The following is a 27,726-nucleotide window of genomic DNA, read 5'->3' on the forward strand; positions in this document are numbered from 1 at the left end:
GCTTTTCACAGTAACTTCATTGAAGCCTACTCGTGACAATAAGCGATTTTCATTTTCATTTCATCTTTGGGTTGTGGGGTGAGACCCACACAGACACGGGGCGAATGTGCAAACTCCACACGGACCAGTGGCCCAGGGCGGGATCGAATCTGGGACCCCAACGTCGTGAAGCAGCAGCGCCAACCACTGTGCCACCGTGCTGCCCGCACCCCACATAAAAATAAAGAAGGAAAAAACACCCCACCAGAATCACGCCCCCCCCTCCCTCGCCCCCTCCCTCCCACCACCTCCCTCCCCCCCCTCCCTCCCCCACCCTCCCCCCCTCCCCCCCCCTCCCCTCCCCACCCCCCCCCCCCCTCCCTCCTCACCCCCCCCCCCTCCCCCTCTCGGAATCAGCCCCTTTCGCTCCCATTCAGAAACAGCCAAGTTAGCCAATGTGTGTCTGCCCTGTCCTCGATGCCCCTGAGTGGGCCCTCTCCCTGCGATCACGGTGAATCTGCTCGGTGAGAGGGGGCTGGATGTGTTTGTGGTGGGGGGGCTGGATGTTTTTGTGGTGGGGGGCTGGATGTTTTTGTGGTGGGGGGCTGGATGTTTTTGTGGTGGGGGGGCTGGATGTTTTGGTGGTGGGGGGGGCTGGATGTTTTGGTGGTGGGGGGACTGGATGTTTTTGTGGTGGGGGGGCTGGATGTTTTTGTGGTGGGGGGGCTGGATGTTTTTGTGGTGGGGGGCTGGATGTGTTTGTGGTGGGGGGGCTGGATGTTTGTGTGGTGGGGGGGGGCTGGATGTTTTTGTGGTGGGGGGGCTGGATGTGTTTGTGGTGGGGGGGCTGGATGTTTGTGTGGGGGGGGGGGGCTGGATGTTTTTGTGGTGGGGGGCTGGATGTTTTTGTGGTGGGGGGCTGGATGTGTTGTGGTGGGGGGGGGCTGGATGTGTTTGTGATGGGGGGGGCCTGGATGTGTTTGTGGTGGGGGGGGCTGGATGTGTTTGTGGTGGGGGGGGGCTGGATGTGTTTGTGGTGGGGGGGGGCTGGATGTGTTTGTGGTGGGGGGGGGGCTGGATGTGTTTGGTGGTGGGGGGGCTGGATGTGTTTGTGGTGGGGGGGGGGCTGGATGTGTTTGTGGTGGGGGGGGCTGGATGTGTTTGTGGTGGGGGGGCTGGATGTTTTTGTGGTGGGGGGGCTGGATGTGTTTGTGATGGGGGGGCTGGATGTGTTTGTGATGGGGGGGGGCTGGATGCGTTTGTGATGGGGGGGGCTGATGTTTTTGTGGTGGGGGGGGCTGGATGTGTTTGTGATGGGGGGGCTGGATGTTTTTGTGGTGGGGGGGGGCTGGATGTGTTTGTGGTGGGGGGGCTGATGTTTTTGTGGTGGGGGGCTGGATGTTTTGCCGTGCCGAAGATATCAATACAAATTCCACTTGAATGAACGAGCGTGTGTGAAGTTGAGCCTGTACGAAAGGCTTTACCTTGTATTTCTGTAGCTTCACTTTAACTTGGCCACTGCCGTCCAGAGCACTCAGCACAGACTCGTCCTCCTGTATCGAGGTCTCCACGTCCCGAATCCACCCACTCAGCTGGGCCATGGCCTGGCATGAGGATAACACCTCCATCTGCCTCTACAGGGAGGGGCGACAGGAAGTCAGCACCCAAAGGACACAGCCAAAACCCCTGGCACCCCCCCCACCACCAGCCGTCGCCCCCCCCAATCAACCCGCCCACCGGCGACCCCCACCCAAACACCCACCCACCCCCATCCAAACACCCACCCACTCCCATCAACCCCCCTAATCAAACAGCCCACCGACCCCCATCCAAACACTCACCCCCCCCCACCCAGCCTCCCACACCCCCACCTCCATCAACCCCCCCCAATCAAACCGCCCACCGGCGACCCCCACCCAAACACCCACCCCCATCAACCCCCCCTAATCAAACCGCCCACCGCCCGCCAGCAAAACACCCACCGACCACCCCATCCAAACACTTACCCCCCCCACCCAGCCTCCCACACCCCCACCTCCATCAACCCCCCCCAATCAAACCGCCCACCGACCACCCCCACCCAAACACCCACCCCCCCAGCCTCCCACCTCCATCAACCCCCCCCCCAATCAACCACCCGCCAACCACCCCCCACCCACCGTCCGGACCCCCCACACCCAACACCCAGTGACGCCCCCCACCCCAACACTCACCCACCCAACCCCCCCACCCCCAACACCCAGCGACCCCCCCCATCCCGTGACCCCCCATCGCAACACCCAGCGACCCCCCCACCCAACCCCTTTCCACCCAGACACCCACCGACCCCCCCCCCCCCCCCCCCACCCAGACACCCACGCCCCACCCAGACGATTCTTTCTCCTAACGATCCCCCTGCCCATATTTGGAGTTGCCGAGCAGCCTTGCGGCCTGGCAGCCTGGCAGCCTGGCAGCCTGGCCAGTGTTAGTAGGTGCTGCTGTAAGTGCTGTAGTCCCGGGCACTGGGCGGCTCCCCCTGGATCCACAGCGTTGAGCTGACCTGATGTAGCTTTTCCTGGATGCCCGGGAGCGGACTGACGACCTGTGCCCACTCCTGTTCCAGCTGCGCTAAGCGGGTTCTGAGAGCACTGCCCTCGGCCTGCTGGAGCTGGAGCAGCTGGCACCCTGTGCTGATCGCCGCCGTCTTCGACAAGGACATGCCGTCAACCTCCTTCCAGAACCCCTGCAGGAGGGCAAGAGAAGTTCAGAATAAAGGGCTGGACCCAACCCCATCTCAATCGTGACATCCTCTTGTGTCGCCGGGGGGGGGGGGGGGGGTGAGGAGTCATCGGCAGGAGAAACACTCAAACCCCCCCCCCCCCCCCCCCCCCCCCGCAAGGTCAGCATTGTTTACATGAGAGCTGGTGGGGGTAAGCCACCGTTTCAGGGGATATCTTTTTTTACCCAATTCATTTTCCCAATTAAGGGGCAATTTAGTGTGGCCAATCCACCTACCCTGCACATCTTTGGGTTGTGGGGGCGAAACCCACACAGACACAGGGAGAATGTGCAAACTCCACACAGACTGGTTCCATGGTGTAGTGGTTATCACGTCTGCTTTACAGGCAGAAGGTCCTGGGTTCGAGCCCCAGTGGAATCATTGCTGCTTTTCTTTACTCAGAGAGTAGTAAGGGCGTGGAATGCGCTGCCAGTAACAGTAGTGGACTCGCCAACACTAAGGGCATTTAAATGGTCATTGGATAGACATATGGACGATAAGGGAATAGTGTAGGTGGGCTTTAGAGGAGTTTCGCAACATCGAGGGCCGAAGGGCCTGTACCGCGCTGTAATGTTCTATGTTCTATGACAGTGACCCAGAGCCGGGATCGAACCTGGGTCCTCGGCGCCGTGAGACAGCAGTGCTAGCCACTGTGCCACCGTGCTGCCCTTTCAGGGGGTATTTAAGACTCACCCACATTACTGTGGGGTCTGGAGACACATGTAGGCCAGACCGGGTAAGGGCGGCAGATTTCCTTCCCCAAGGGATATTAGTGACCCAGGTGGGTTTTTGCAACAATCCACAATGGTTCCATGGTTATCATTACTGAAGACGGGCTTTCGATTCATAATTTATTAACTAATTGAATTTAAATTGCCCAGTTGACATAGTGGGATTTGAATTCATGTCTTTAGAGTATTAGTCTGGGCCTCCACATTATTGGAGGGATGTGACAGCACTGGAGAGGGTGCAGAGGGAATTGACCAGGATGTTGCCTGGGTTGGAGAGTTTTAGTTATGGAGAGAGATTGGATAGACTGGGGCTGTTTTCCTGGGAGCAGAGGAGACAGAGGGGGGACGTCAATGACTAGGGGGTGTGGATTTAAGGTGAGGGGCGGGAGGGTTAGAGGGGATGTGAGGGGAAACCTTTTCACCCAGAGGGTGGTGGGAGTCTGGAACTCGCTGCCTGATAGGGTGGGGGAGGCAGAGACCCTCAGAACATGGAAGAGGTATTTCGATGGGCACTTGCGATCCCGGGGCAGACACGGCTATGGGCCAAGTGCTGGGAAAACGGGATTAGATTGGTTAGGAAGTTGTTTTTGACTGGAGCAGGAATCTAATGATTCTGACTAACCGAGTAACAAAACCATGATGCAGCCTCTTCACTGTGGATGGAGCCAATCACGGGACCCCCTCCCTAAACCCCACAATGAAGCAGGCCTCGTCAACGCTCTGCCACCATGAAGCAGGCCTCGTCAACGCTCTGCCACCATGAAGCAGGCCTCGTCAACGCTCTGCCACCATGAAGCAGGCCTCGTCAACGCTCTGCCACCATGAAGCAGGCCTCGTCAACGCTCTGCCACCATGAAGCAGTTCTAAAGAAGGTTTCACAATGCCAAACAGGTCTGTTACAGCGGAACGATCTGTGGGCGGTTTAATAATCTTTCCCCCCCGTGCTAGTGGATCCGTCATTTTCATGGATTTTAATATCATTAGCAGCTTGGACACTTCATGGTCCACCCCTCTTTAGGCAGAGGTCACGAGGGCGAGAATTGGACAAGTATTGATGGCACGGTGGCTCAGTGGTTAGCACTGGGACTGCGGCGCTGAGAACCCGGGTTCCATCCCGGCCCTGGGTCACTGTCCGTGTGGAGTTTACACATTCTCCCCGTGTCTGCGTGGGTCTCACCCCCACAACCCAAAGATGTGCCGGGTAGGTGGATTGGCTAAATTGCCCCTTCATTGGAAAAAAACAAATAATTGGGTTCTCTAAATTTATAAGTAAAAAAAAGTATTGACGAGCAGGGACTGGGGACCATGGCTACCGTGAGGAGCAAGAATAAACACGGTCAGAGATTCACAGATGGTGAGGGGCAGGGAGGGGGGAGGGGGACAAGAGGCAGGCGGGGGTTAAATAGAGGAACCTGAACGAGAGGGAAGCTGCTACATTGGCGAGTGAGCTGGAGTACGGGAGGACAGTGAAGGAGGAGGCCACGGTGCACCTCCTGGATGTAGGTTCACTGGGGGGGGGTCGGAGAATCGCCCGTGGCTGGTGCCAATCCCGCCGTGTCCCAAATTCTCCGCCTCCCCGCGGCGATTCTCCGGCCCGCGATGGGCCGAAGTCCCACCGCTGACAAGCCTCTCCCGCCGGCGTGGATTAAACCACCTACCTGACCGGCTGGATTGGCGGCGCGGGGGGTGGGGGGGGGGGGGGGGGGGGGGGGGGGGGGGTGCGTGGGGCGATCTGACCCCGGGGGGTGACCCCACGGTGGCCTGGCCCGCGATCGGGGCCCACCAATTGGCGGGTGGGCCTGTGCCGTGGGGGCATTCTTTTTCTTCCGCCTTCACCATGGCGGAGGCGGAAGAGACCCCCTCCCCTGTGCATGCGCAGGGATGACGTCAGCAGTCGCTGACGCTCTGGCGCATGCGCGGACTTACGCCGGCCGGCCAAGTCCTTTCGGCCCCGGCTGGCGTGGTGCCAAAGACTGTCCACGCAAGCCGGCAGAGCGGGAACCACTCCGGCGTGGGCCTAGCCCCTCAATGTGAGGGCTTGGCCCCCAAAGGTTTGGAGAATCCGCTCCCTTTGGGGCGGCCCGATGCCGGAGTGGTTCACGCCACTCCGACACGCCGGGACCCCCCCCCGCCGGGTAGGGGAGAATCCCGGCCCAGGCTCTGGAGGCACTGCAGCAATGGGCTGAATCAGGTAATGCATTCATTCCATACAGTCAGGGGAAGCACTGGGACCGGCTGGGTTCCTGGGAAACGTTTACAACATTTTGCAGCAGCGCTGGCCCCGTGGGAGATATTTCAGTAACTCACTGGGCCAGGCCGCAATCTCATTGATCCCCAAAAGGGACAAAGACCTGAGAGACTGTGGGTCATACAGACGCATCTCTCTCTTAAACACTGGCGTGGAAATCTTAGCCAACACACTGGCAAGTAACCTGGAGAGCTGCCGGCCAGGAGTGATTCCGGAAGATCAGACTGGGTTTGGCGAGGGAAGACAACTAACAGCAAACATCAGACGCCTGCTGAATGTAATAATGATCCAACCCGGGAGGGGGACCAGAGGTGACCGTCTCCCTGGAGGCTGAGAAAGCCTTTGATCGAGTAGAATGGAGGTTCCTCATGGAGGTATTGAATGGTTTGGGTTTGGAGCAGGGTTCACTGTGTGGGTCAAGCACCTGTACAGCGCTCCCACGGCGAGCGTATGGACGAACGCCACCAGCTTCAAATACTTTTGGGTGCACAGGGGCATGAGGCAGGGGTGCCCATTATCCTGTTCACAATCAGACCACTGGCCATCGCCCTTAGATTGGAGGAGTTGTGAACAGGCATTCTGAGAGGGGGCCAAGAGTCTCACTCTGTGCGGATGACTTGCTCCTCTACCTGGTGGAGGAGGTGAGGAGGGACCTGCAAAGATGGGGCTCACTCCCACTTTCACCAGCGGGAATGGTGCAGACGGTCAAAATCAACGTGCTGCCCAGGTTCCTCTTCATATCCGGATCACTCCCGATCTTCATCCCCAAATCCATCTCCATCAGGGTGGACAAGTTACTCATGGCCTTCGTCTGGGGGAGGAAGAGTCCTTCGGGTACGTTAGACTATTTACAACGAGGGTGTCACATGGGAGGCCTGGCCCGACTGAATCTTTGTCCTACCACTGGGCGGTCAACCGGGGGGGGCAGGGAAAGCTGTCCCGAGGGAGGGGAGCTCGTGGGGAACAGGGAAAGAATGGGGAGGGGGGGGCACTCAATGGAGGGATCACAGGGAGAAACCGGGGTAACAAATGTTCCCTCTCTCCTCGGAAAGTAAGGGGGGAGCGTGACCTATGACCTCCCCTCCGACCCCCTCCCAGTAGAATGGAGTCTACCGCCGGGCGAGGGGAATGACCCCAACTACACCTACACCTATGGGAACCGCCCAGCCGACAGGAGTCCCGGCTGAACCCCATGATGCACGATCAATAACTACTAAAGCGAGGTTGTAGTCCAACTGAAGGCTTTAATAAGCTGGATGTCTCCCCCCCCCCCCCCCCCCCCCCCCCCCCCCCCACCCCCCAGCAGCTCAGGTACAGAAAGGAAGCAGCTGGGGCGGCACAGGCTCTTATACCCCGCCTTGCAGGGCGGAGCTACCATACAGGCTCGACCAATGGAAAGCATATATTATCTACCAATGGTGTTCCAGCATTACTAGGTACCGTCATACCTCTACACAGACACCCCAAAAAACCACTAACACCGGACACCAATGTAACTAATATATAGATGTAAATATTCAATAGCATTGAGCTCCAGTCATGGTTACGTGACAGTGAGGGGCTCGAATCCTGTTGGTTATTATTACTGTTGCTTCATGGCCTGTTACAGACGAGACTCCGTTTCTGCTTTTGTTTTTCTCTATCTGTAACTCCAAACACCAATAAAAAATATCTTTCAGAAAAAGAATTGGCGCCGGGAGCAAAACGGGTTTGTCCATTTTGTGCGATTCTCCGTCCGATTGTGATTCGCGCTCCCGGCGTTGGGAAGCGGAGAATGCAGGCCGGGAATGGTCCCCGGTTCACTGCCCCTCAGCATGTGGCACGGAGTGGGGAGGAAGGCGATGGCTCCTGGCTGGGACGTTGTGCTTACCAGGAAGAGATGGAGCTGGTTCCTGCTGCTTTCCATCCGAGACGGCAGGCTGACCGATTCCTCCTCCCACTGCCTCAAGCTACTCTGCGCCGACTCCAGCCACCGACCAACCTCACGGCACTCACGCTGGAACCTACGGCAAAGAAAACATGGCAGGAGCAAAGCAGCAAGGATACAATGGAGGAGAAATCAGCTCGGCACCAAACACACGGTGTGCAGGGAGCAGTGTTTACTTTCCAAAGCTGCAGACAAGCACGCGGGGAGAGAAAGGCAGAGAAAACAATCCAGGGTAGAATTGGATAAAATGTGGGATTTTCTGGGCAGTCAGGGTGAGAGGGTTTACACACTCTCTCTCTCTCTCTCTCTCTCTCTCTCTCTGACTGTGTACAAACTTCACTTTTAATGTAATCCTGCAAATGAGATTTCAGATCTGGTCAAGTCCAGCGAGCTGTCTACCTTTGGCAAAGACTCATCCAGACTCGAATCGTTTGCTCTCTTCTCCCTCCACAGACGCTGTCAGACCCGCTGAGACTGCCCAGCATTTTGTGTTTTTGTTTCAGATTCCAGCTTCCGCAGTAATTTGCTTTTATTTAAATATCTAGGAGTGCCGCACTGTCAGAGGGTCAGTACTGAGGGAGTGCCGCACTGTCAGCGGGTCAGTACTGAGGGAGTGCTGCACTGTCAGGGGTCAGTACTGAGGGAGTGCCGCACTGTCAGAGGGTCAGTACTGAGGGAGTGTCGCACTGTCAGAGGGTCAGTACTGAGGGAGTGCTGCACTGTCAGAGGGTCAGTACTGAGGGAGCGCCGCACTGTCAGAGGGTCAGTACTGAGGGAGCGCCGCACTGTCAGAGGGTCAGTACTGAGGGAGTGCCGCACTGTCAGAGGGTCAGTACTGAGGGAGTGCCGCACTGTCAGAGGGTCAGTACTGAGGGAGCTCCGCACTGTCAGAGGGTCAGTACTGAGGGAGTGCCGCACTGTCAGCGGGTCAGTACTGAGGGAGTGCCGCACTGTCAGAGGGTCAGTACTGAGGGAGTGCTGCACTGTCAGAGGGTCAGTACTGAGGGAGCGCCGCACTGTCAGAGGGTCAGTACTGAGGGAGCGCCGCACTGTCAGAGGGTCAGTACTGAGGGAGCGCCGCACTGTCAGAGGGTCAGTACTGAGGGAGTGCTGCACTGTCAGAGGGTCAGTACTGAGGGAGTGCTGCACTGTCAGAGGGTCAGTACTGAGGGAGTGCTGCACTGTCAGAGGGTCAGTACTGAGGGAGTGCTGCACTGTCAGAGGGTCAGTACTGAGGGTGTGCTGCACTGTCAGAGGGTCAGTACTGAGGGAGTGCTGCACTGTCAGAGGGTCAGTACTGAGGGAGTGCCGCACTGTCAGAGGGTCAGTACTGAGGGAGTGCTGCACTGTCAGAGGGTCAGTACTGAGGGAATGCTGCACTGTCAGAGGGTCAGTGCTGAGGGAGTGCCGCACTGTCAGAGGGTCAGTGCTGAGGGAGTGCCGCACTGTCAGAGGGTCAGTACTGAGGGAATGCCGCACTGTCAGAGGGTCAGTACTGAGGGAGTGCTGCACTGTCAGAGGGTCAGTACTGAGGGAGTGCCGCACTGTCAGAGGGTCAGTACTGAGGGGATGCTGCACCGTCAGAGGGTCAGTACTGAGGGAGTGCCGCACTGTCAGAGGGTCAGTACCGAGGGAGTGCCGCACTGTCAGAGGGTCAGTACTGAGGGGATGCTGCACCGTCAGAGGGTCAGTACTGAGGGAGTGCCGCACTGTCAGAGGGTCAGTACCGAGGGAGTGCTGCACCGTCAGAGGGTCAGTACTGAGGGAGTGCCGCACTGTCAGAGGGTCAGTACTGAGGGGATGCTGCACCGTCAGAGGGTCAGTACTGAGGGAGTGCCGCACTGTCAGAGGGTCAGTACCGAGGGAGTGCTGCACCGTCAGAGGGTCAGTACTGAGGGAGTGCCGCACTGTCAGAGGGTCAGTACCGAGGGAGTGCTGCACCGTCAGAGGGTCAGTACTGAGGGAGTGCCGCACTGTCAGAGGGTCAGTACTGAGGGAGTGCCGCACTGTCAGAGGGTCAGTACTGAGGGAGTGCCGCACTGTCAGAGGGTCAGTACTGAGGGAGTGCCGCACTGTCAGAGGGTCAGTACTGAGGGAATGCCGCACTGTCAGAGGGTCAGTACTGAGGGAGTGCTACACTGTCAGAGGGTCAGTACTGAGGGAGTGCCGCACTGTCAGAGGGTCAGTACGGAGGGAGGGGCTAGATTCTCCATCCCACCGTGCTTCACCCCGCCGGCGGGATTCTCCGTTACGCTGGCCGGTCAATGGGGTTTCCCATTGTTGGGCAGCCTCACACCATCGAGAAACCCACCCCCACCCCCCGCCCCCACCCCCCGGCCGCCGCCGGAGAATCCTGCCCAAGAACTATTGAGAGAGGCTTCTTCACGAACCGTGTCCTGTGTTCTAGAAGCAGTTCCAGTCGGTGAAGTTCCTGATTAACCTGGTTGCAGAAGGAAAGCCAGCTCTCCTCCAGGGTGCTGAGCTGACTGTCGAGCTCAGGGCTGTTCACGGTGTGCAGGAGAGACCTCCCTTTCCGCAGGGCCTCATCCACTCCCACCTGCCTCCCATCCAGGCTCCTCCTGATTCGCTGTCAGATTGAAGAAGAGAATTCATTGGAGAAAAGTCAAAAGTTTAAGCTGTCCTTACCTAGAATCATAGAATTTACAGTGCAGAAGGAGGCCATTCGGCCCATTAAGTCTGCACCAGCCCCTGTAAAGAGAACCCCACCTAAACCCACACCTCCAACCTATTTCCCGTAACCCGGTAACCCCACCCCTTTTTGGACACTAAGGGCAATTTATCACGGCCAATCCACCTGCACATCTTTGGACTTGTGGGAGGAAACCCACGCAGACACGGGGAGAACGTGCAGACTCCGCACAGACAGTGACCCAAGCCGGGAATCGAACCTGGGACCCTGGAGCTGTGAAGCAACGTGATAACCATTGTGCTACTGTGCTGCCCTGGCACAAAGCACCAATGGAAGCTCTGCTTCTGAGGCAGGGTCACCAACTCTGGTAGGGTGTATTCCTGGACATTTATCCACTGGCCCCTATTAGTCACCCCCACACCCTCAGCAAAGCCCCCGGCCCACCCTCCCAGTGAGTTTGTCTATCACAGTGCACTCAACCAATCCACACCCTCAGCAAAGCCCCCTGCCCACCCTCCCAGTGAGTTTGTCTATCACAGTGCACTCAACCAATCGGAAAAGCAAATGGACTCACATCAATTGGGAGATTGTTGATTGTGAGACAAACACTCCCCCCTATCCCCCCATCTCCCCAATCCCACCCTACCCCCAAACCTCCCCCACCGTCCTATCCCCCCATCTCTCCAATCCCACCCTACCCCCAGACCTCCCCCACCGTCCTATCCCCCCCATCTCCCCCTCCCCCCCAATCCCACCCTACCCCCAGACCTCCCCCACCATCCTATCCCCCCAGATCCCCCCTCCCCCCAATCCCACCCTACCCCCAGATCCCCCCACCCCCTACCTCCTGAACCCTCTACCCCAATCCCATCCTCCCCCCAGACACCCCTACCCCCTACCCCCCAACCAACCTAAACCCCCTGCCCCCCCAAACGCCCAAATCCCCCATCTCCCCCTCCGATCCCACCCTACCCCCAGACCCCTCCCACCACCGAACCCCCCACCCCAATCCCATCCTCCCCCACCCTCCTAACCCCCCAAAATTACCTACCCCCAAACCCCCCACCCTCCCTATTCCCCCACCCCCCAATCTCCAATTGTTTCGTAACTAAGGTTTTTCTAAACAAAATACTTCATTTATTAAAGCTTCTATGGTTTTACTCCCGGGGTTTTGCGGGTGGGTGTGTGAGGGGAGATTGGTCTGTAATTGGAGGAATATCGGGCACTCTGTGGGAGATTGCAAACTTCTCCCAGTGAACAGGCCCAGCTTTATCCCTCTACCCTCTCCTCAATAACCACTCCACAATCTGGCAGCCAAACTGTGAACATCAAACAGGCAAAGAGCTTCTCTCACTCCAGGTATGAATGCGGAATGAAGTTTCTGACATAGCTATGCAGGCAGTCTGTGGGCTGGTTACATCGCCCCAGTATAAAGTCTGCCTCACTCCGCAATGAAGCACATTCCCCATTCACCACAATCAGCAAGGTGAGATCAGGCTGCACCTGGGCAGGTCTCACCTGAAAGGCATCAACACGTTCGGCCAATCGCTCCTCTGTCTCTTCCACGAGGCCGACGGAGGGAATTGCGGAATTCAACCTCTCCATCTCCCCCATCAGGAACGCGTGGTCCACCTCGAATTCTGCCCAAGCCTTCCGTTCCAAAAATAAAACATTCAATAAAAATTAATGAAGCAAATTCTGTCACCAAATTCTACATGAGGAATCAATGGGCTGCATTCTCCATCTTGCCCCGCGTCTGGGAGAACTCACATAACGGGCCAGACACCATATCTCTGGGCCCACGTGATTCGCCAGTCTCCTGGGCCGAGAATCACGTGGGCGAAATTACTACTGGTCCCGACTCTGATGCAGTGAACCTCGCAGTGAGCCAAGGGGGAAACTCTTAAGGGAGTTGCCTCCAAAGTTCATCGAAGGCCATCTGCCCACCCCACCCCACCAAACCCCCTACAAGACCCCTAATTAAAGAGATCCCCTCCCAGAGACCCCAAAATTAAGGAGACGCCCCCCCGCAGACCCCGAGAGAGACACCTTTCCAATCATCGCCCTTCACGGTTGAGTGACTTTGAAGTGGTCAGCTAGAAACTGATAGCACTTAACTCTGTTTGAAGTGGTCCAGGAGCTGTCAATCAAAGCTTGGTGGTTATAAACATTGTGGTTAGACTACTTCAAAGTTACTCAACTGTGAGTGAAGGAAGACGAATGGAACAATGCTGACAGCTGTGTGTGTGTGCGTGTGTGAAAGCTGCCAATCACAGCCCAGTAACATCAATATCAAAGAGAAATTAATCAATGGCTTGTAGATCAAAGCTCTGAGGGTGTTTAAACCCAGCTGACTGGATTTCTCCTGGAGTTGACAGGTGCAGCTTCCTACCTCTGAGCAAGCAGGTGTACTGCCCAGGTTAATGTTAACGCAGTGATTTGTTTCATTGCCTCTGTCTGGACAGTTCTCTAGCTCCCAGATAGGAGTCTCTCTTCTGGGGAGCTCTCATTACTTAGTGAGCTCTGTGTGGGGGGGGGGTCTCTTTATTTATGGGACTCTGCGGGGCCTCGCTATCAGGCCACTTGCTCAAAATGCCGACCCGATAGTGGGAGTCCCTCGGGAATGCCTCGCAATCCTCACAATGCGTGAATTGGCATGGCGAAGGATTGGGAATCATTCCCTGATTTGCACTCCCAGTGGGAGAACATAGTCTCCGAGTTGGAGAATCTTGTCCAAAGAATGAGGCGGTTTCTAAGAGGAATGACTCACACTGGGGAACAGGTCCCCACCCCATTCTTCAAATTCACCAAAAATAAAATATTTCATTTCTGTAGCACCATTCAGGATGTGCGAAAGGGTTTGAAAAGTAAATACGAGTGTAATTGCTCTTGTAGGAAACATAGGAATCAATTTGCCCACCGTTCTCGGTATGCCTGCTGTTCACAGCATGGCCACCGTTCTCGGCACGCCCACCGTGCTCGGCTCGCCCACTGTGCACGGCACGCCTGCCATTATCGGCATGCTTGCTGTTCTCAGCACGCCCGCCATTCTCGGCACGCCCGCCATTCTTGGCATGCCCGCTGTTCTCGGCACGCCCGCCGTTCTCAGCACGCCCGCCATTCTCGGCACGCCCGCCATTCTTGGCACGCCCGCCGTTCTCCACGCCCGCCATTCTCGGCACGCCCAAGTCTCACGGTCAGGATGAAAGCCCAGATCATGTTCCTACCTGAAGGGCAGTTTCCATCTGGACCCCATTCAGCAGAGCCTGGGACTGAAGGACAGACACCTCTTCCACCAGCTTCACCCACAACTCCCGGCTGCGAAGGACAATCGGTTCCGGAATGTTCTGAGAAAACTGCTCCGCCAGAGTCAGGTGATTCATTAACCTGCGGAAAAACAGCTGGAACGGGAGACAGAAAAACAAATGAGTTTAATTGTAGATAGAATGAAATGTGCTGGTGTAGAGGGAAACGGGTGATGTATATTGTTTGAATGACTGACAGAATCCGTGTGCTGTGCTCACTAAGTCACAACTGTGTTTGCTCAATCAACAGGAGCTAGGATACATCATGCACTTTTTCAATATCAATCTTCTAACCTCCTCTCCTGAAGGTGCTGACTCTCACTGGGGTACAGGGTCCCCTCCTCTCCTGAAGGTGCTGACTCTCACTGGGGTACAGGGTCCCCTCCTCTCCTGAAGGTGCTGACTCTCACTGGGGTACAAGGTCCCCCTCCTCTCCTGAAGGTGCTGACTCTCACTGGGGTACAGGGTCCCCCTCCTCTCCTGAAGGTGCTGACTCTCACTGGGGTACAGGGTCCCTCTGCTGAAGGTGCTGACTCTCACTGGGGCACAGGGTCCCTCTCCTGAAGGTGCTGACTCTCACTGGGGTACAGGGTCCCCTCCTCTCCTGAAGGTGCTGACTCACACTGGGGTACAGGGTCCCCCTCCTTTCCTGAAGATGCTGACTCTCACTGGGGTACAGGGTCCCCTCCTCTCCTGAAGGTGCTGACTCTCACTGGGGTACAGGGTCCCCTCCTCTCCTGAAGGTGCTGACTCTCTCTGGGGTACAGGGTCCCCTCCTCTCCGGAAGGTGCTGACACTCACTGGGGTACAGGGTCCCTCTCCTGAAGGTGCTGACTCTCACTGGAGTACAGGGTCCCTCTCCTGAAGGTGCTGACTCTCACTGGGGTACAGGGTCCCTCTCCTGAAGGTGCTGACTCTCACTGGGGTACAGGGTCCTCTGCTGAAGGTGCTGACTCTCACTGGGGTACAGGGTCCCTCTGCTGAAGGTTCTGACTCTCACTGGGGTACAAGTCTGTACGTAGGGCAGAACCCAGTAGAGTCTCACCAAATGGAAAGTGGTGTAAGACTGTGATCGGGGGTATGAAGTATCCCGTGGGCCTGGGTCAGTCCTACCTTGATGTCACTTCCCAAATACATCATCCGGACGCGATACATTCGCTTTGGCTAATCTGATGTCAGTTGGTTAAGATTCCATTGCTGGCTGCTGGGCTGAGCCTAACCCGGGTGAACTTTCACCTCCCATTGGTCAAGCGAGCCATTAAACTGACTCCAAAAACAACTGGACCATTTCAGGTCGTGGACCGAAGGGGGAGTTTGCTATGTTAAATACAGAGAACATCAAATGGGTAGAGCGTGTCATTAAAGAACCTATCTATCTCTGTCTTAAAGACACTCAGTGATTTGGCCGCCACAGGCTTCTGCGGCAAAGAGTTCCACAGATTCACCACCCTCTGGCTGAAGAAATTCCTCCTCATCTCTGTTTTAAAGGATCGTCCCTTTAGTCTGAGATTGTGCCCTCTGGTTCTAGTTTTTCCTACAAGTGGAAACATCCTCTCCACGTCCACTCTATCCCAGGCCTCGCAGTATCCTGTAAGTTTCAATAAGATCCCCCCTCATCCTTCTAAACTCCAGCGAGTACAGACCCAGAGTCCTCAACCGTTCCTCACACGACAAGCTCCTGATCCCCATTCAGTAACTCTGCTGTAAGCATTGGGAGGACAGATGTTGGCTGGCATGGTAACTCCTGTATTTGAACATCGATCTACCCATTTCTCAGCTGAGAATCAGAGTACACCACTGCACGGTTTACCCATCTCCCTTGTGGAAGCAGCAGGCAAATTAAAACACGTTGTGAAGGAGAATGAGTACCTTGTAGCTCTGTAGGTGGCTCCGTAAATCTCCAATGTCATTGGTTGGTCGCTTTGCTTTCTGGGTAACCTTCTCTTGCCCACTGTTGACCAGGTCCAACAGGCCCTGCAGCAGACACTCGTACTGAGTCCTCAGCAGCAGGCCCTGCTGGAGGTGCCACTGCTGCTGTCTCAGATAGACCCTCGTGCCATCGAGGAGTTGCTGATTATACAGAGAAAGATCCAGTCAGACCCCAGGCACAAAAACAGCCTGTGTTTATATAACACATCTCATATCGAAGACATGCCAACTACCTCACAGGAGCAACTATCAGGGAATGCCACACCGAGCCACTAAAGAAGGGATGAACTGATTCTTTTTTCATAGATTTTTTTCATAGAATTTACAGTGCAGAAGGAGGCCATTCGGCCCATCGAGTCTGCACCGGCTCTTGGAAGAGCACCCTACCCAAGCCCACACCTCCACCCTATCCCCATAACCCAGTAACCCCACCCAACACTAAGGGCAATTTATCCTGGCCAATCCACCTGACCTGCACATCTTTGGACTGTGGGAGGAAACCGGAGCACCCGGAGGAAACCCACGCACACACGGGGAGAACGTGCAGACTCCACACAGACAGTGACCCAGCCGGGAATCGAACCTGGGACCCTGGAGTTGTGAAGCGACTGTGCTGTCCACAATGTTACCGTGCTTTTTTTTGTGTTGTGGGCGTCGCTGGGTATGCCAGCATTTGTTGACCATCCCTAATTACCCTTGAAGGAAGGGGCTTGCCGGAGCATTTCAGAGGGGGCGGGTCTGGATCCACATGTGAGCCAGCCCGGGAATGGACGGCGGATTTCCTTCCGTAAAGGACATAGTGACCCAAATGGGTTTTACAACAATCGACAATGGTTTCATGGTCATCATTACTGATGCTAGTTTTTAATTCCAGATTTTGTTCATTGAATTTAAATTCCACCAGCTGCTGGGTGGGATTAGAAACCAGAGTCGGGGACTCTGGATACACAGTATAGGAGGGTCTCAAAATTCCACCCCTTCCCCAACACCCACACAGACCACTCTGACCCGATCGTGCACGTACAAAAAATGCCATTATCTTGGCACCCTGGCAGTGCCCCTGCCAGCTGCCAATGCCACCTGGGTACCCTGGCAGTGCCCCTGCCAGCTGCCAATGCCACCTGGGTACCCTGGCAGTGCCCCTGCCAGCTGCCAATGCCACCTGGGTACCCTGGCAGTGTGCGTGCCAGCTGCCAATGCCACCTGGGTACCCTGGCAGTGCCCCTGCCAGCTGCCAATGCCATCTGGGTACCCTGGCAGTGCCAGGGCCCCACCCTGCCCAACTTTCCAACCAAGGGCCACTCCCACCGCGACCCCCCCCCCCCAAATTGCATGATCTGTCCAACGCGCCTCCACTTCCACGAACCATCCCCCCCCCCCCCCCCCCACACACTAAGAGAACCCCTAAAAGAGGAGAACACCTGCAGGGAACCCACCAACTCGTAAAACACAATCTCAGGAAATCCCCCCCAGGGGTCCCCTAACTAAAAGGACTAAAGTAACTAGAGGGACCCCCTAACTAGAGAGAGTGAAGTGCATTCCAAGCACACCCCTTCACATGACTGATTTCAAAGTGCTGAGCTGGAAGCTGACAGCACTTAACTGCCTTTGACGTGGTTGATGTTTGTAAACATTGTGGTTTCAGCACTTAGACTTACTCATCTGTGAAGAAGATGAATGAAGCAAGGCTCACAGCTGGTTTGTGGAAGGTGTCAATCACAGACCACTACCAGAAACAAATTAATGGCATGTAGCGACTGGATTTGCGAAATTTGGGGTGGGCGGGGGAGTGGTGGGGATGGTGGTGTGGTAGCTGCGGGACTTTCCTGGAGCGTTCGCTACAAATGGTGGCCCGATAGCGCATAAATGTGCGTGAAGGCTACGGAATTGCTAACCAATATTCAGCTCTGGCAGGGAAACAGACAGTGGGATTCTCCGCCGGCTTCACCAGCAGCGCATCCACACCCACGGCATTCCTGACAGTGTGGGGGTGCTCATAGGGGGAAACCCCACTGGCCGGCTGCGGGAAGGGAGAATCTCACTGCCAGTGGGGGCGCACCACACCGGAAAACGGGGATGGGGGACGGAGAATCCCATCCACAATCTGGGAGACACTCATCCAGCAACAGAAAAACCAGATGACCTGGTCGTTATTACACCGCTGCTTGCGGAATCTTGCTGTGCAAAAAGTGGCAGCATTTCGTGCCTGACAACAAACTTCACAATTACTTCAGTGACTGTAAAGTGCTAATGGCAAAGAGGAGGGTTTGTGCAGCCAATGAAGGACAGAGTTAGGTATCGTCCACAGACGTGGAAGATAGCGCTGGAGTTGGAGCAGGAACACGCATCTTTCTACCTTCAGGGGGGAGACATCCAGAGATGTCGTGTGATCCACATGGTATTGTTCTCCTTCAGAAAGCAGGGCCAGCAGCTTATCATTGAGACTCCCGACATCATCCTCCATCTTCCCGATCAACTGCAGTAATCACCAGAGAGAATTAAACCAACATAGCCACACCCCTCACTGTAACACTGATATACCCCCACCCCTCACTGTAACACTGATATACCCCCACCCCTCACTGTAACACTGATATACCCCAAACCCCTCACTGTAACACTGATATACCCCACACCCCTCACTGTAACACTGATATACCCCACACCCCTCACTGTAACACTGATATACCCCACAGCCCTCACAGTAACACTGATATACCCCACACCCCTCACTGTAACACTGATATACCCCACAGCCCTCACAGTAACACTGATATACCCCACACCCCTCACTGTAACACTGATATACCCCACACCCCTCACTGTAACACTGATATACCCCAAACCCCTCACTGTAACACTGATATACCCCACACCCCTCACTGTAACACTGATATACCCCACACCCCTCACTGTAACACTGATATACCCCACACCCCTCACTGTAACACTGATATACCCCAAACCCCTCACTGTAACACTCTCTGATATACCCCACACCCCTCACTGTAACACTCTCTGATATACCCCAAACCCCTCACTGTAACACTCTCTGATATACCCCACACCCCTCACTGTAACACTGATATACCCCACACCCCTCACTGTAACACTCTGATATACCCCACACCCCTCACTGTAACACTCTGATATACCCCGCACCCCTCACTGTAACACTGATATACCCCACACCCCTCACTGTAACACTCTGATATACCCCGCACCCCTCACTGTAACACTGATATACCCCAAACCCCTCACTGTAACACTCTCTGATATACCCCACACCCCTCACTGTAACACTCTCTGATATACCCCAAACCCCTCACTGTAACACTCTCTGATATACCCCACACCCCTCACTGTAACACTGATATACCCCACACCCCTCACTGTAACACTCTGATATACCCCACACCCCTCACTGTAACACTCTGATATACCCCAAACCCCTCACTGTAACACTGATATACCCCACACCCCTCACTGTAACACTCTCTGATATACCCCACACCCCTCACTGTAACACTCTGATATACCCCACACCCCTCACTGTAACACTCTGATATACCCCAAACCCCTCACTGTAACATTGATATACCCCACACCCCTCACTGTAACACTGATATACCCCACACCCCTCACTGTAACACTCTGATATACCCCAAACCCCTCACTGTAACACTGATATACCCCACACCCCTCACTGTAACACTGATATACCCCACACCACTCACTGTAACACTGATATACCCCAAACCCCTCACTGTAACACTCTGATATACCCCACACCCCTCACTGTAACACTGATATACCCTACACCCCTCACTGTAACATTGATATACCCCACACCCCTCACTGTAACATTGATATACCCCACACCCCTCACTGTAACACTCTGATATACCCCACACCCCTCACTGTAACACTCTGATATACCCCACACCCCTCACTGTAACACTGATATACCCCACACCCCTCACTGTAACACTGATATACCCCACAGCCCTCACAGTAACACTGATATACCCCACACCCCTCACTGTAACACTGAGAGACCCCACACCCCTCACTGTAACACTGATATACCCCACACCCCTCACTGTAACCCTGATATACCCTACACCCCTCACTGTAACAGTCTGATATACCCCACACCCCTCACTGTAACACTCTGATATACCCCACACCCCTCACTGTAACACTCTGATATACCCCACACCCCTCACTGTAACACTGATATACCCCACACCCCTCACTGTAACACTGATATACCCCACACCCCTCACTGTAACACTGATATACCCCACACCCCCCACTGTAACACTGATATACCCCACACCCCTCACTGTAACACTGATATACCCCACACCCCTCACTGTAACACTGATATACCCCCACCCCTCACTGTAACACTGATATACCCCACACCCCTCACTGTAACACTGATATACCCCACGCCCCTCACTGTAACACTGATATACCCCACACCCCTCACTGTAACACTGATATACCCCACACCCCTCACTGTAACACTGATATACCCCACACCCCTCACTGTAACACTCAGATATACCCCACACCCCTCACTGTAACACTCTGATATCCTCCACACCCCTCACTGTAACCCATATATACCCCACACCCCTCACTGTAACACTGATATACCCCACACCCCTCACTGTAACACTCTGATATACCCCACACCCCTCACTGTAACACTGATATACCCCACACCCCTCACTGTAACATTGATATACCCCACACCCCTCACTGTAACACTGATATACCCCACACCCCTCACTGTAACACTCTGATATACCCCACACCCCTCACTGTAACACTCTGATATACCCCACACCCCTCACTGTAACACTGATATACCCCAAACCCCTCACTGTAACACTCTGATATACCCCACACCCCTCACTGTAACACTGATATACCCTACACCCCTCACTGTAACATTGATATACCCCACACCCCTCACTGTAACATTGATATACCCCACACCCCTCACTGTAACACTCTGATATACCCCACACCCCTCACTGTAACACTCTGATATACCCCACACCCCTCACTGTAACACTGATATACCCCACACCCCTCACTGTAACACTGATATACCCCACAGCCCTCACAGTAACACTGATATACCCCACACCCCTCACTGTAACACTGAGAGACCCCACACCCCTCACTGTAACACTGATATACCCCACACCCCTCACTGTAACCCTGATATACCCTACACCCCTCACTGTAACAGTCTGATATACCCCACACCCCTCACTGTAACACTCTGATATACCCCACACCCCTCACTGTAACACTGATATGCCCCACACCCCTCACTGTAACACTGATATACCCCACACCCCTCACTGTAACACTGATATACCCCACACCCCCCACTGTAACACTGATATACCCCACACCCCTCACTGTAACACTGATATACCCCACACCCCTCACTGTAACACTGATATACCCCCACCCCTCACTGTAACACTGATATACACCACACCCCTCACTGTAACACTGATATACCCCACGCCCCTCACTGTAACACTGATATACCCCACACCCCTCACTGTAACACTGATATACCCCACACCCCTCACTGTAACACTGATATACCCCACACCCCTCACTGTAACACTCTGATATACCCCACACCCCTCACTGTAACACTGATATACCCCACACCCCTCACTGTAACACTGATATACCCCACACCCCTCACTGTAACACTGATATACCCCACACCCCCCACTGTAACACTGATATACCCCACACCCCTCACTGTAACACTGATATACCCCACACCCCTCACTGTAACACTGATATACCCCCACCCCTCACTGTAACACTGATATACACCACACCCCTCACTGTAACACTGATATACCCCACGCCCCTCACTGTAACACTGATATACCCCACACCCCTCACTGTAACACTCTGATATACCCCACACCCCTCACTGTAACACTCTGATATACCCCACACCCCTCACTGTAACACTCTGATATACCCCACACCCCTCACTGTAACACTGATATACCCCACACCCCTCACTGTAACACTGATATACCCCACAACCCTCACTGTAACACTGATATACCCCACACCCCTCACTGTAACACTGATATACCCCACACCCCTCACTGTAACACTGATATACCCCACACCCCTCACTGTAACTCTGATATACCCCACATCCCTCACTGTAACACTGATATACCCCACACCCCTCACTGTAACACTCTGATATACCCCACACCCCTCACTGTAACACTCTGATATACCCCACACCCCTCACTGTAACCCATATATACCCCACACCCCTCACTGTAACACTGATATACCCCCACCCCTCACTGTAACACTGATATACCCCACACCCCTCACTGTAACACTGATATACCCCACACCCCTCACTGTAACACTCTGATATACCCCACACCCCTCACTGTAACACTGATATACCCCACACCCCTCACTGTAACACTCTGATATACCCCACACCCCTCACTGTAACACTGATATACCCCACACCCCTCACTGTAACACTGATATACCCCACACCCCTCACTGTAACACTGATATACCCCACACCCCTCACTGTAACACTGATATACCCCCACCCCTCACTGTAACACTGATATACCCCACACCCCTCACTGTAACACTGATATACCCCACACCCCTCACTGTAACACTGATATACCCCACACCCCTCACTGTAACACTGATATACCCCACACCCCTCACTGTAACACTGATATACCCCACACCCCTCACTGTAACACTGATATACCCCACACCCCTCACTGTAACACTGATATACCCCACACCCCTCACTGTAACACTGATATACCCCACACCCCTCACTGTAACACTGATATACCCCCACCCCTCACTGTAACACTGATATACCCCACACCCCTCACTGTAACACTGATATACCCCACACCCCTCACTGTAACACTGATATACCCCACACCCCTCACTGTAACACTGATATACCCCACACCCCTCACTGTAACACTGATATACCCCACACCCCTCACTGTAACACTGATATACCCCACACCCCTCACTGTAACACTGATATACCCCCACCCCTCACTGTAACACACTGATATACCCCACACCCCTCACTGTAACCCATATATACCCCACACCCCTCACTGTAACACTGATATACCCCCACCCCTCACTGTAACACTGATATACCCCACACCCCTCACTGTAACACTGATATACCCCACACCCCTCACTGTAACACTGATATACCCCACACCCCTCACTGTAACACTGATATACCCCCACCCCTCACTGTAACACACTGATATACCCCACACCCCTCACTGTAACACTCTGATATACCCCACATCCCTCACTGTAACACTGATATACCCACACCCCTCACTGTAACACTGATATATCCTACACCCCTCACTGTAACCCATATATACCCCACACCCCTCACTGTAACACTGATATACCCCCACCCCTCACTGTAACACTGATATACCCCACACCCCTCACTGTAACACTGATATACCCCACACCCCTCACTGTAACACTGATATACCCCACACCCCTCACTGTAACACTGATATACCCCCACCTCTCACTGTAACACACTGATATACCCCACACCCCTCACTGTAACACTGATATACCCCACACCCCTCACTGTAACACTGATATACCCCCACCCCTCACTGTAACACTCTGATATACTCCACACCCCTCACTGTAATTCCAATTTAGGAGCAATTTAACGTGGCCAATCCACTGGGGCTGTTTAGCACAGGGCTAAATCGCTGGCTTTGAAAGCAGACCAAGGCAGGCCAGCAGCACGGTTCGATTCCCGTACCAGCCTCCCCGAACAGGAGCCGGAATGTGGCGACTAGGGGCTTTTCACAGTAACTTCATTTGAAGCCTACTCGTGACAATAAGCGATTTTCATTTTTCACCTACCCGGCACATCTTTGGGATGATGGGGTGAGACCCACACAGATACGCGGAAAATGTGCAAACTCCACACAGACAGTGACCCGGGGCCAGGATCGAACCTGGGACCTCGGCGCTGTGAGGCAGCAGTGCTAACCACTGCGTCACCCTGCCACCCAGGATTGTGTACAATTCTGCTGCGGCTGATGGCCCACCATGCCTGATGGATGCCCAAGTTGTGAGTGGCTAGATTTGGGGATAATGCCGCACTGAAGTAAAGACAAGCATTTCTGTGGTGCCTTTGGGTGCTTTCCAATGTTAAAGTGATTGTACAGATTAAAGTTGTTCAGTGATTATAGGGGGGTTACCTGAAGTTGCTCGCCCGTACTTCGACCCACAGACTCTGACAATCGGTTCCGAACATCTGTCTTCATCTCCAATAATGCAGCTTCTAACTGACTCAACTTCTCCTGTAGTCAATATAAGCCATGGCATGTAAGGGGTTAATGCAAATTGTACCGGTTTTATATTCCATCAAACTGTGAACAATCCCACTGTGCGCCTATTTACAGCCAGAGATTCAGAGTAATAATATATAATCTACTGATGTTAATCCAGCTCCCTCACACTGTCACTCAGTAATCCCTCTCCCCCAGCTCCCTCACACTGTCACTCAGTAACCCCTCTCCCCCAGCTCCCTCACACTGTCCCTCAGTAACCCCTCTCCCCCAGCTCCCTCACACTGTCACTCAGTAACCCCTCTCCTCCAGCTCCCTCACACTGTCACTCAGTAACCCCTCTCCCCCAGCTCCCTCACACTGTCACTCAGTAACCCCTCTCCTCCAGCTCCCTCAAACTGTCACTCAGTAACCCCTCTCCCCCAGCACCCTGTGTTACTGACTGTATCCCTACTGATGTTAATCCAGCTCCCTCACACTGTCACTCAGTAACCCCTCTCGCCCAGCTCCCTCAAACTGTCACTCAGTAACCCCTCTCCCCCAGCACCCTGTGTTACTGACTGTATCCCTACTGATGTTAATCCAGCTCCCTCACACTGTCACTCAGTAACCCCTCTCCTCCAGCTCCCTCGCACTGTCACTCAGTAACCCCTCTCCCCCAGCACCCTCACACTGTCACTCAGTAACCCCTCTCCTCCAGCTCCCTCACACTGTCACTCAGTAACCCCTCTCCCCCAGCTCCCTCACACTTGTCACTCAGTAACCCCTCTCCCCCAGCTCCCTCACACTGTCACTCAGTTACCCCTCTCCCCCAGCTCCCTCACACTGTCACTCAGTAACCCCTCTCCCCCAGCACCCTCACACTGTCACTCAGTAACCCCTCTCCCCCAGCACCCTGTGTTACTGACTGTATCCCTACTGATGTTAATCCAGCTCCCTCACACTGTCACTCAGTAACCCCTCTCCCCCAGCGCCCTGTGTTACTGACTGTATCTCTACTGATGTTAATCCAGCTCCCTCACACTGTCACTCAGTAACCCCTCTCCCCCCAGCACCCTGTGTTACTGACTGTATCTCTACTGATGTTAATCCAGCTCCCTCACACTATCACTCAGTCACCCCTCTCCCCCAGCTCCCTCACACTGTCACTCAGTAACCCCTCTCCCCCAGCACCCTCACACTGTCACTCAGTAACCCCTCTCCCCCAGCACCCTGTGTTACTGACTGTATCCCTACTGATGTTAATCCAGCTCCCTCACACTGTCACTCAGTAACCCCTCTCCCCCAGCGCCCTGTGTTACTGACTGTATCTCTACTGATGTTAATCCAGCTCCCTCACACTGTCACTCAGTAACCCCTCTCCCCCCAGCACCCTGTGTTACTGACTGTATCTCTACTGATGTTAATCCAGCTCCCTCACACTATCACTCAGTCACCCCTCTCCCCCAGCTCCCTCACACTGTCACTCAGTAACCCCTCTCCCCCCAGCACCCTGTGTTACTGACTGTATCTCTACTGATGTTAATCCAGCTCCCTCACACTGTCACTCAGTAACCCCTCTCCCCCAGCGCCCTGTGTTACTGACTGTATCTCTACTGATGTTAATCCAGCTCCCTCACACTGTCACTCAGTAACCCCTCTCCCCCCAAGCACCCTGTGTTACTGACTGTATCTCTACTGATGTTAATCCAGCTCCCTCACACTGTCACTCAGTAACCCCTCTCCCCCAGCTCCCTCACCACTGTCACTCAGTAACCCCTCTCCCCCAGCACCCTGTGTTACTGACTGTATCTCTACTGATGTTAATCCAGCTCCCTCACACTGTCACTCAGTAACCCCTCTCCCCCAGCACCCTCAAACTGTCACTCAGTAACCCCTCTCCCCAGCACCCTCACACTGTCACTCAGTAACCCCTCTCCCCCAGCTCCCTCAAACTGTCACTCAGTAACCCCTCTCCCCCAGCACCCTGTGTTACTGACTGTATCTCTACTGATGTTAATCCAGCTCCTTTACACTGTCACTCAGTAACCCCTCTCCCCAGCACCCTCATACTGTCACTCAGTAACCCCTCTCCCCAGCACCCCTCACACTGTCACTCAGTAACCTCTCTCCCCCAGCTCCCTCACACTGTCACTCAGTAACCCCTCTCGCCCAGCACCCTGTGTTACTGACTGTATCTCTGCTGATGTTAATCCAGCTCCCTCACACTGTCACTCAGTAACCCCTCTCCCCAGCACCCTCACACTGTCACTCAGTAACCCCTCTCCCCAGCACCCTCACACTGTCACTCAGTAACCCCTCTCCCCCAGCTCCCTCACACTGTCACTCAGTAACCCCTCTCCCCCGGCTTCCTCACACTGTCACTCAGTAACCCCTCTCCCCAGCACCCTGTGTTACTGACTGCATCTCTACTGATGTTAATCCAGCTCCCTCACTCTGTCACTCAGTAACCCCTCTCCCCCGGCTCCCTCACACTGTCACTCAGTAACCCCTCTCCCCCGGCTCCCTCACACTGTCACTCAGTAACCCCTCTCCCCCAGCTCCCTCACACTGTCACTCAGTAACCCCTCTCCCCCAGCTCCCTCACACTGTCACTCAGTAACCCCTCTCCCCCCAGCTCCCCTCACACTGTCACTCAGTAACCCCTCTCCCCCCAGCTCCCTCACACTGTCACTCAGTAACCCTCTCCTCCAGCTCCCTCACACTGTCACTCAGTAACCCCTCTCCCCCAGCACCCTCACACTGTCACTCAGTAACCCCTCTCCCCCAGCACCCTGTGTTACTGACTGTATCCCTACTGATGTTAATCCAGCTCCCTCACACTGTCACTCAGTAACCCCTCACCCCCCACAATCCTGTGTTACTGACTGTATCTCTACTGATGTTAATCCAGCTCCCTCACACTGTCACTCAGTAACCCCTCTCCCCCAGCTCCCTCACACTGTCACTCAGTAACCCCTCCCCCAGCTCCCTCACACTGTCACTCAGTAACCCCTCTCCCCCAGCTCCCTCACACTGTCACTCAGTAACCCCTCTCCCCAGCACCCTGTGTTACTGACTGTATCTCTACTGATGTTAATCCAGCACCCTCGCACTGTCACTCAGTAACCCCTCTCCCCCCAGCACCCTGTGTTACTGACTGTGGCTGTACTGATGTTAATCCAGCTCCCTCACACTGTCACTCAGTAACCCCTCTCCCCCAGCTCCCTCACACTGTCACTCAGTAACCCCTCGCCCCCAGCACCCTGTGTTACTGACTGTATCTCTACTGATGTTAATCCAGCTCCCTCACACTGTCACTCAGTAACCCCTCTCCCCCAGCACCCTGTGTTACTGACTGTATCTCTACTGATGTTAATCCAGCTCCCTCACGCTGTCACTCAGTAACCCCTCGCCCCAGCACCCTGTGTTACTGACTGTATCTCTACTGATGTTAATCCAGCTCCCTCACACTATCACTCAGTAACCCCTCTCCCCCAGCACCCTGTGTTACTGACTGTATCTCTACTAATGTTAATCCAGCTCCCTCACACTGTCACTCAGTAACCCCTCTCCCCCAGCTCCCTCACACTGTCACTCAGTAACCCCTCTCCCCCCAGCACCCTGTGTTACTGACTGTATCTCTACTGATGTTAACCCAGCTCCCTCACACTGTCACTCAATAACCCCTCTCCCCCAGCACCCTGTGTTACTGACTGTATCTCTACTGATGTTAATCCAGCTCCCTCACACTGTCACTCAGTAACCCCTCTCCCCCAGCACCCTGTGTT

General features: G+C 54.6%; 1 protein-coding gene and 1 non-coding gene across 2 annotated transcripts in view; one reads left to right on the forward strand and one right to left on the reverse strand.

Annotated features, from left to right (window-relative positions):
• Positions 1 to 1,399: 1,399 nt before the first annotated feature.
• The window catches only part of LOC119962489 (nesprin-2-like), a 50,298-nt gene continuing 23,971 nt past the window's right edge, over positions 1,400 to 27,726 (reverse strand). The window contains exons 7-16 of the mRNA XM_038790434.1: positions 23,867 to 23,968; positions 17,884 to 18,003; positions 15,468 to 15,668; positions 13,521 to 13,694; positions 11,812 to 11,943; positions 10,034 to 10,230; positions 7,587 to 7,719; positions 2,519 to 2,701; positions 1,464 to 1,613; positions 1,400 to 1,414 (exon numbers count right to left, since the gene is read on the reverse strand). Of these exons, the coding sequence (XP_038646362.1) occupies positions 1,400 to 1,414; positions 1,464 to 1,613; positions 2,519 to 2,701; positions 7,587 to 7,719; positions 10,034 to 10,230; positions 11,812 to 11,943; positions 13,521 to 13,694; positions 15,468 to 15,668; positions 17,884 to 18,003; positions 23,867 to 23,968 (1,407 nt within the window). The remainder of the gene's footprint in view (positions 1,415 to 1,463; positions 1,614 to 2,518; positions 2,702 to 7,586; positions 7,720 to 10,033; positions 10,231 to 11,811; positions 11,944 to 13,520; positions 13,695 to 15,467; positions 15,669 to 17,883; positions 18,004 to 23,866; positions 23,969 to 27,726) is intronic.
• Positions 3,046 to 3,118, forward strand: trnav-uac. The gene has a single exon. It is a non-coding gene; the product is annotated as a tRNA-Val (tRNA).

Source organism: Scyliorhinus canicula, chromosome 2, assembly GCF_902713615.1.
Source record: "Scyliorhinus canicula chromosome 2, sScyCan1.1, whole genome shotgun sequence".
Taxonomy (NCBI): domain Eukaryota; kingdom Metazoa; phylum Chordata; class Chondrichthyes; order Carcharhiniformes; family Scyliorhinidae; genus Scyliorhinus; species Scyliorhinus canicula.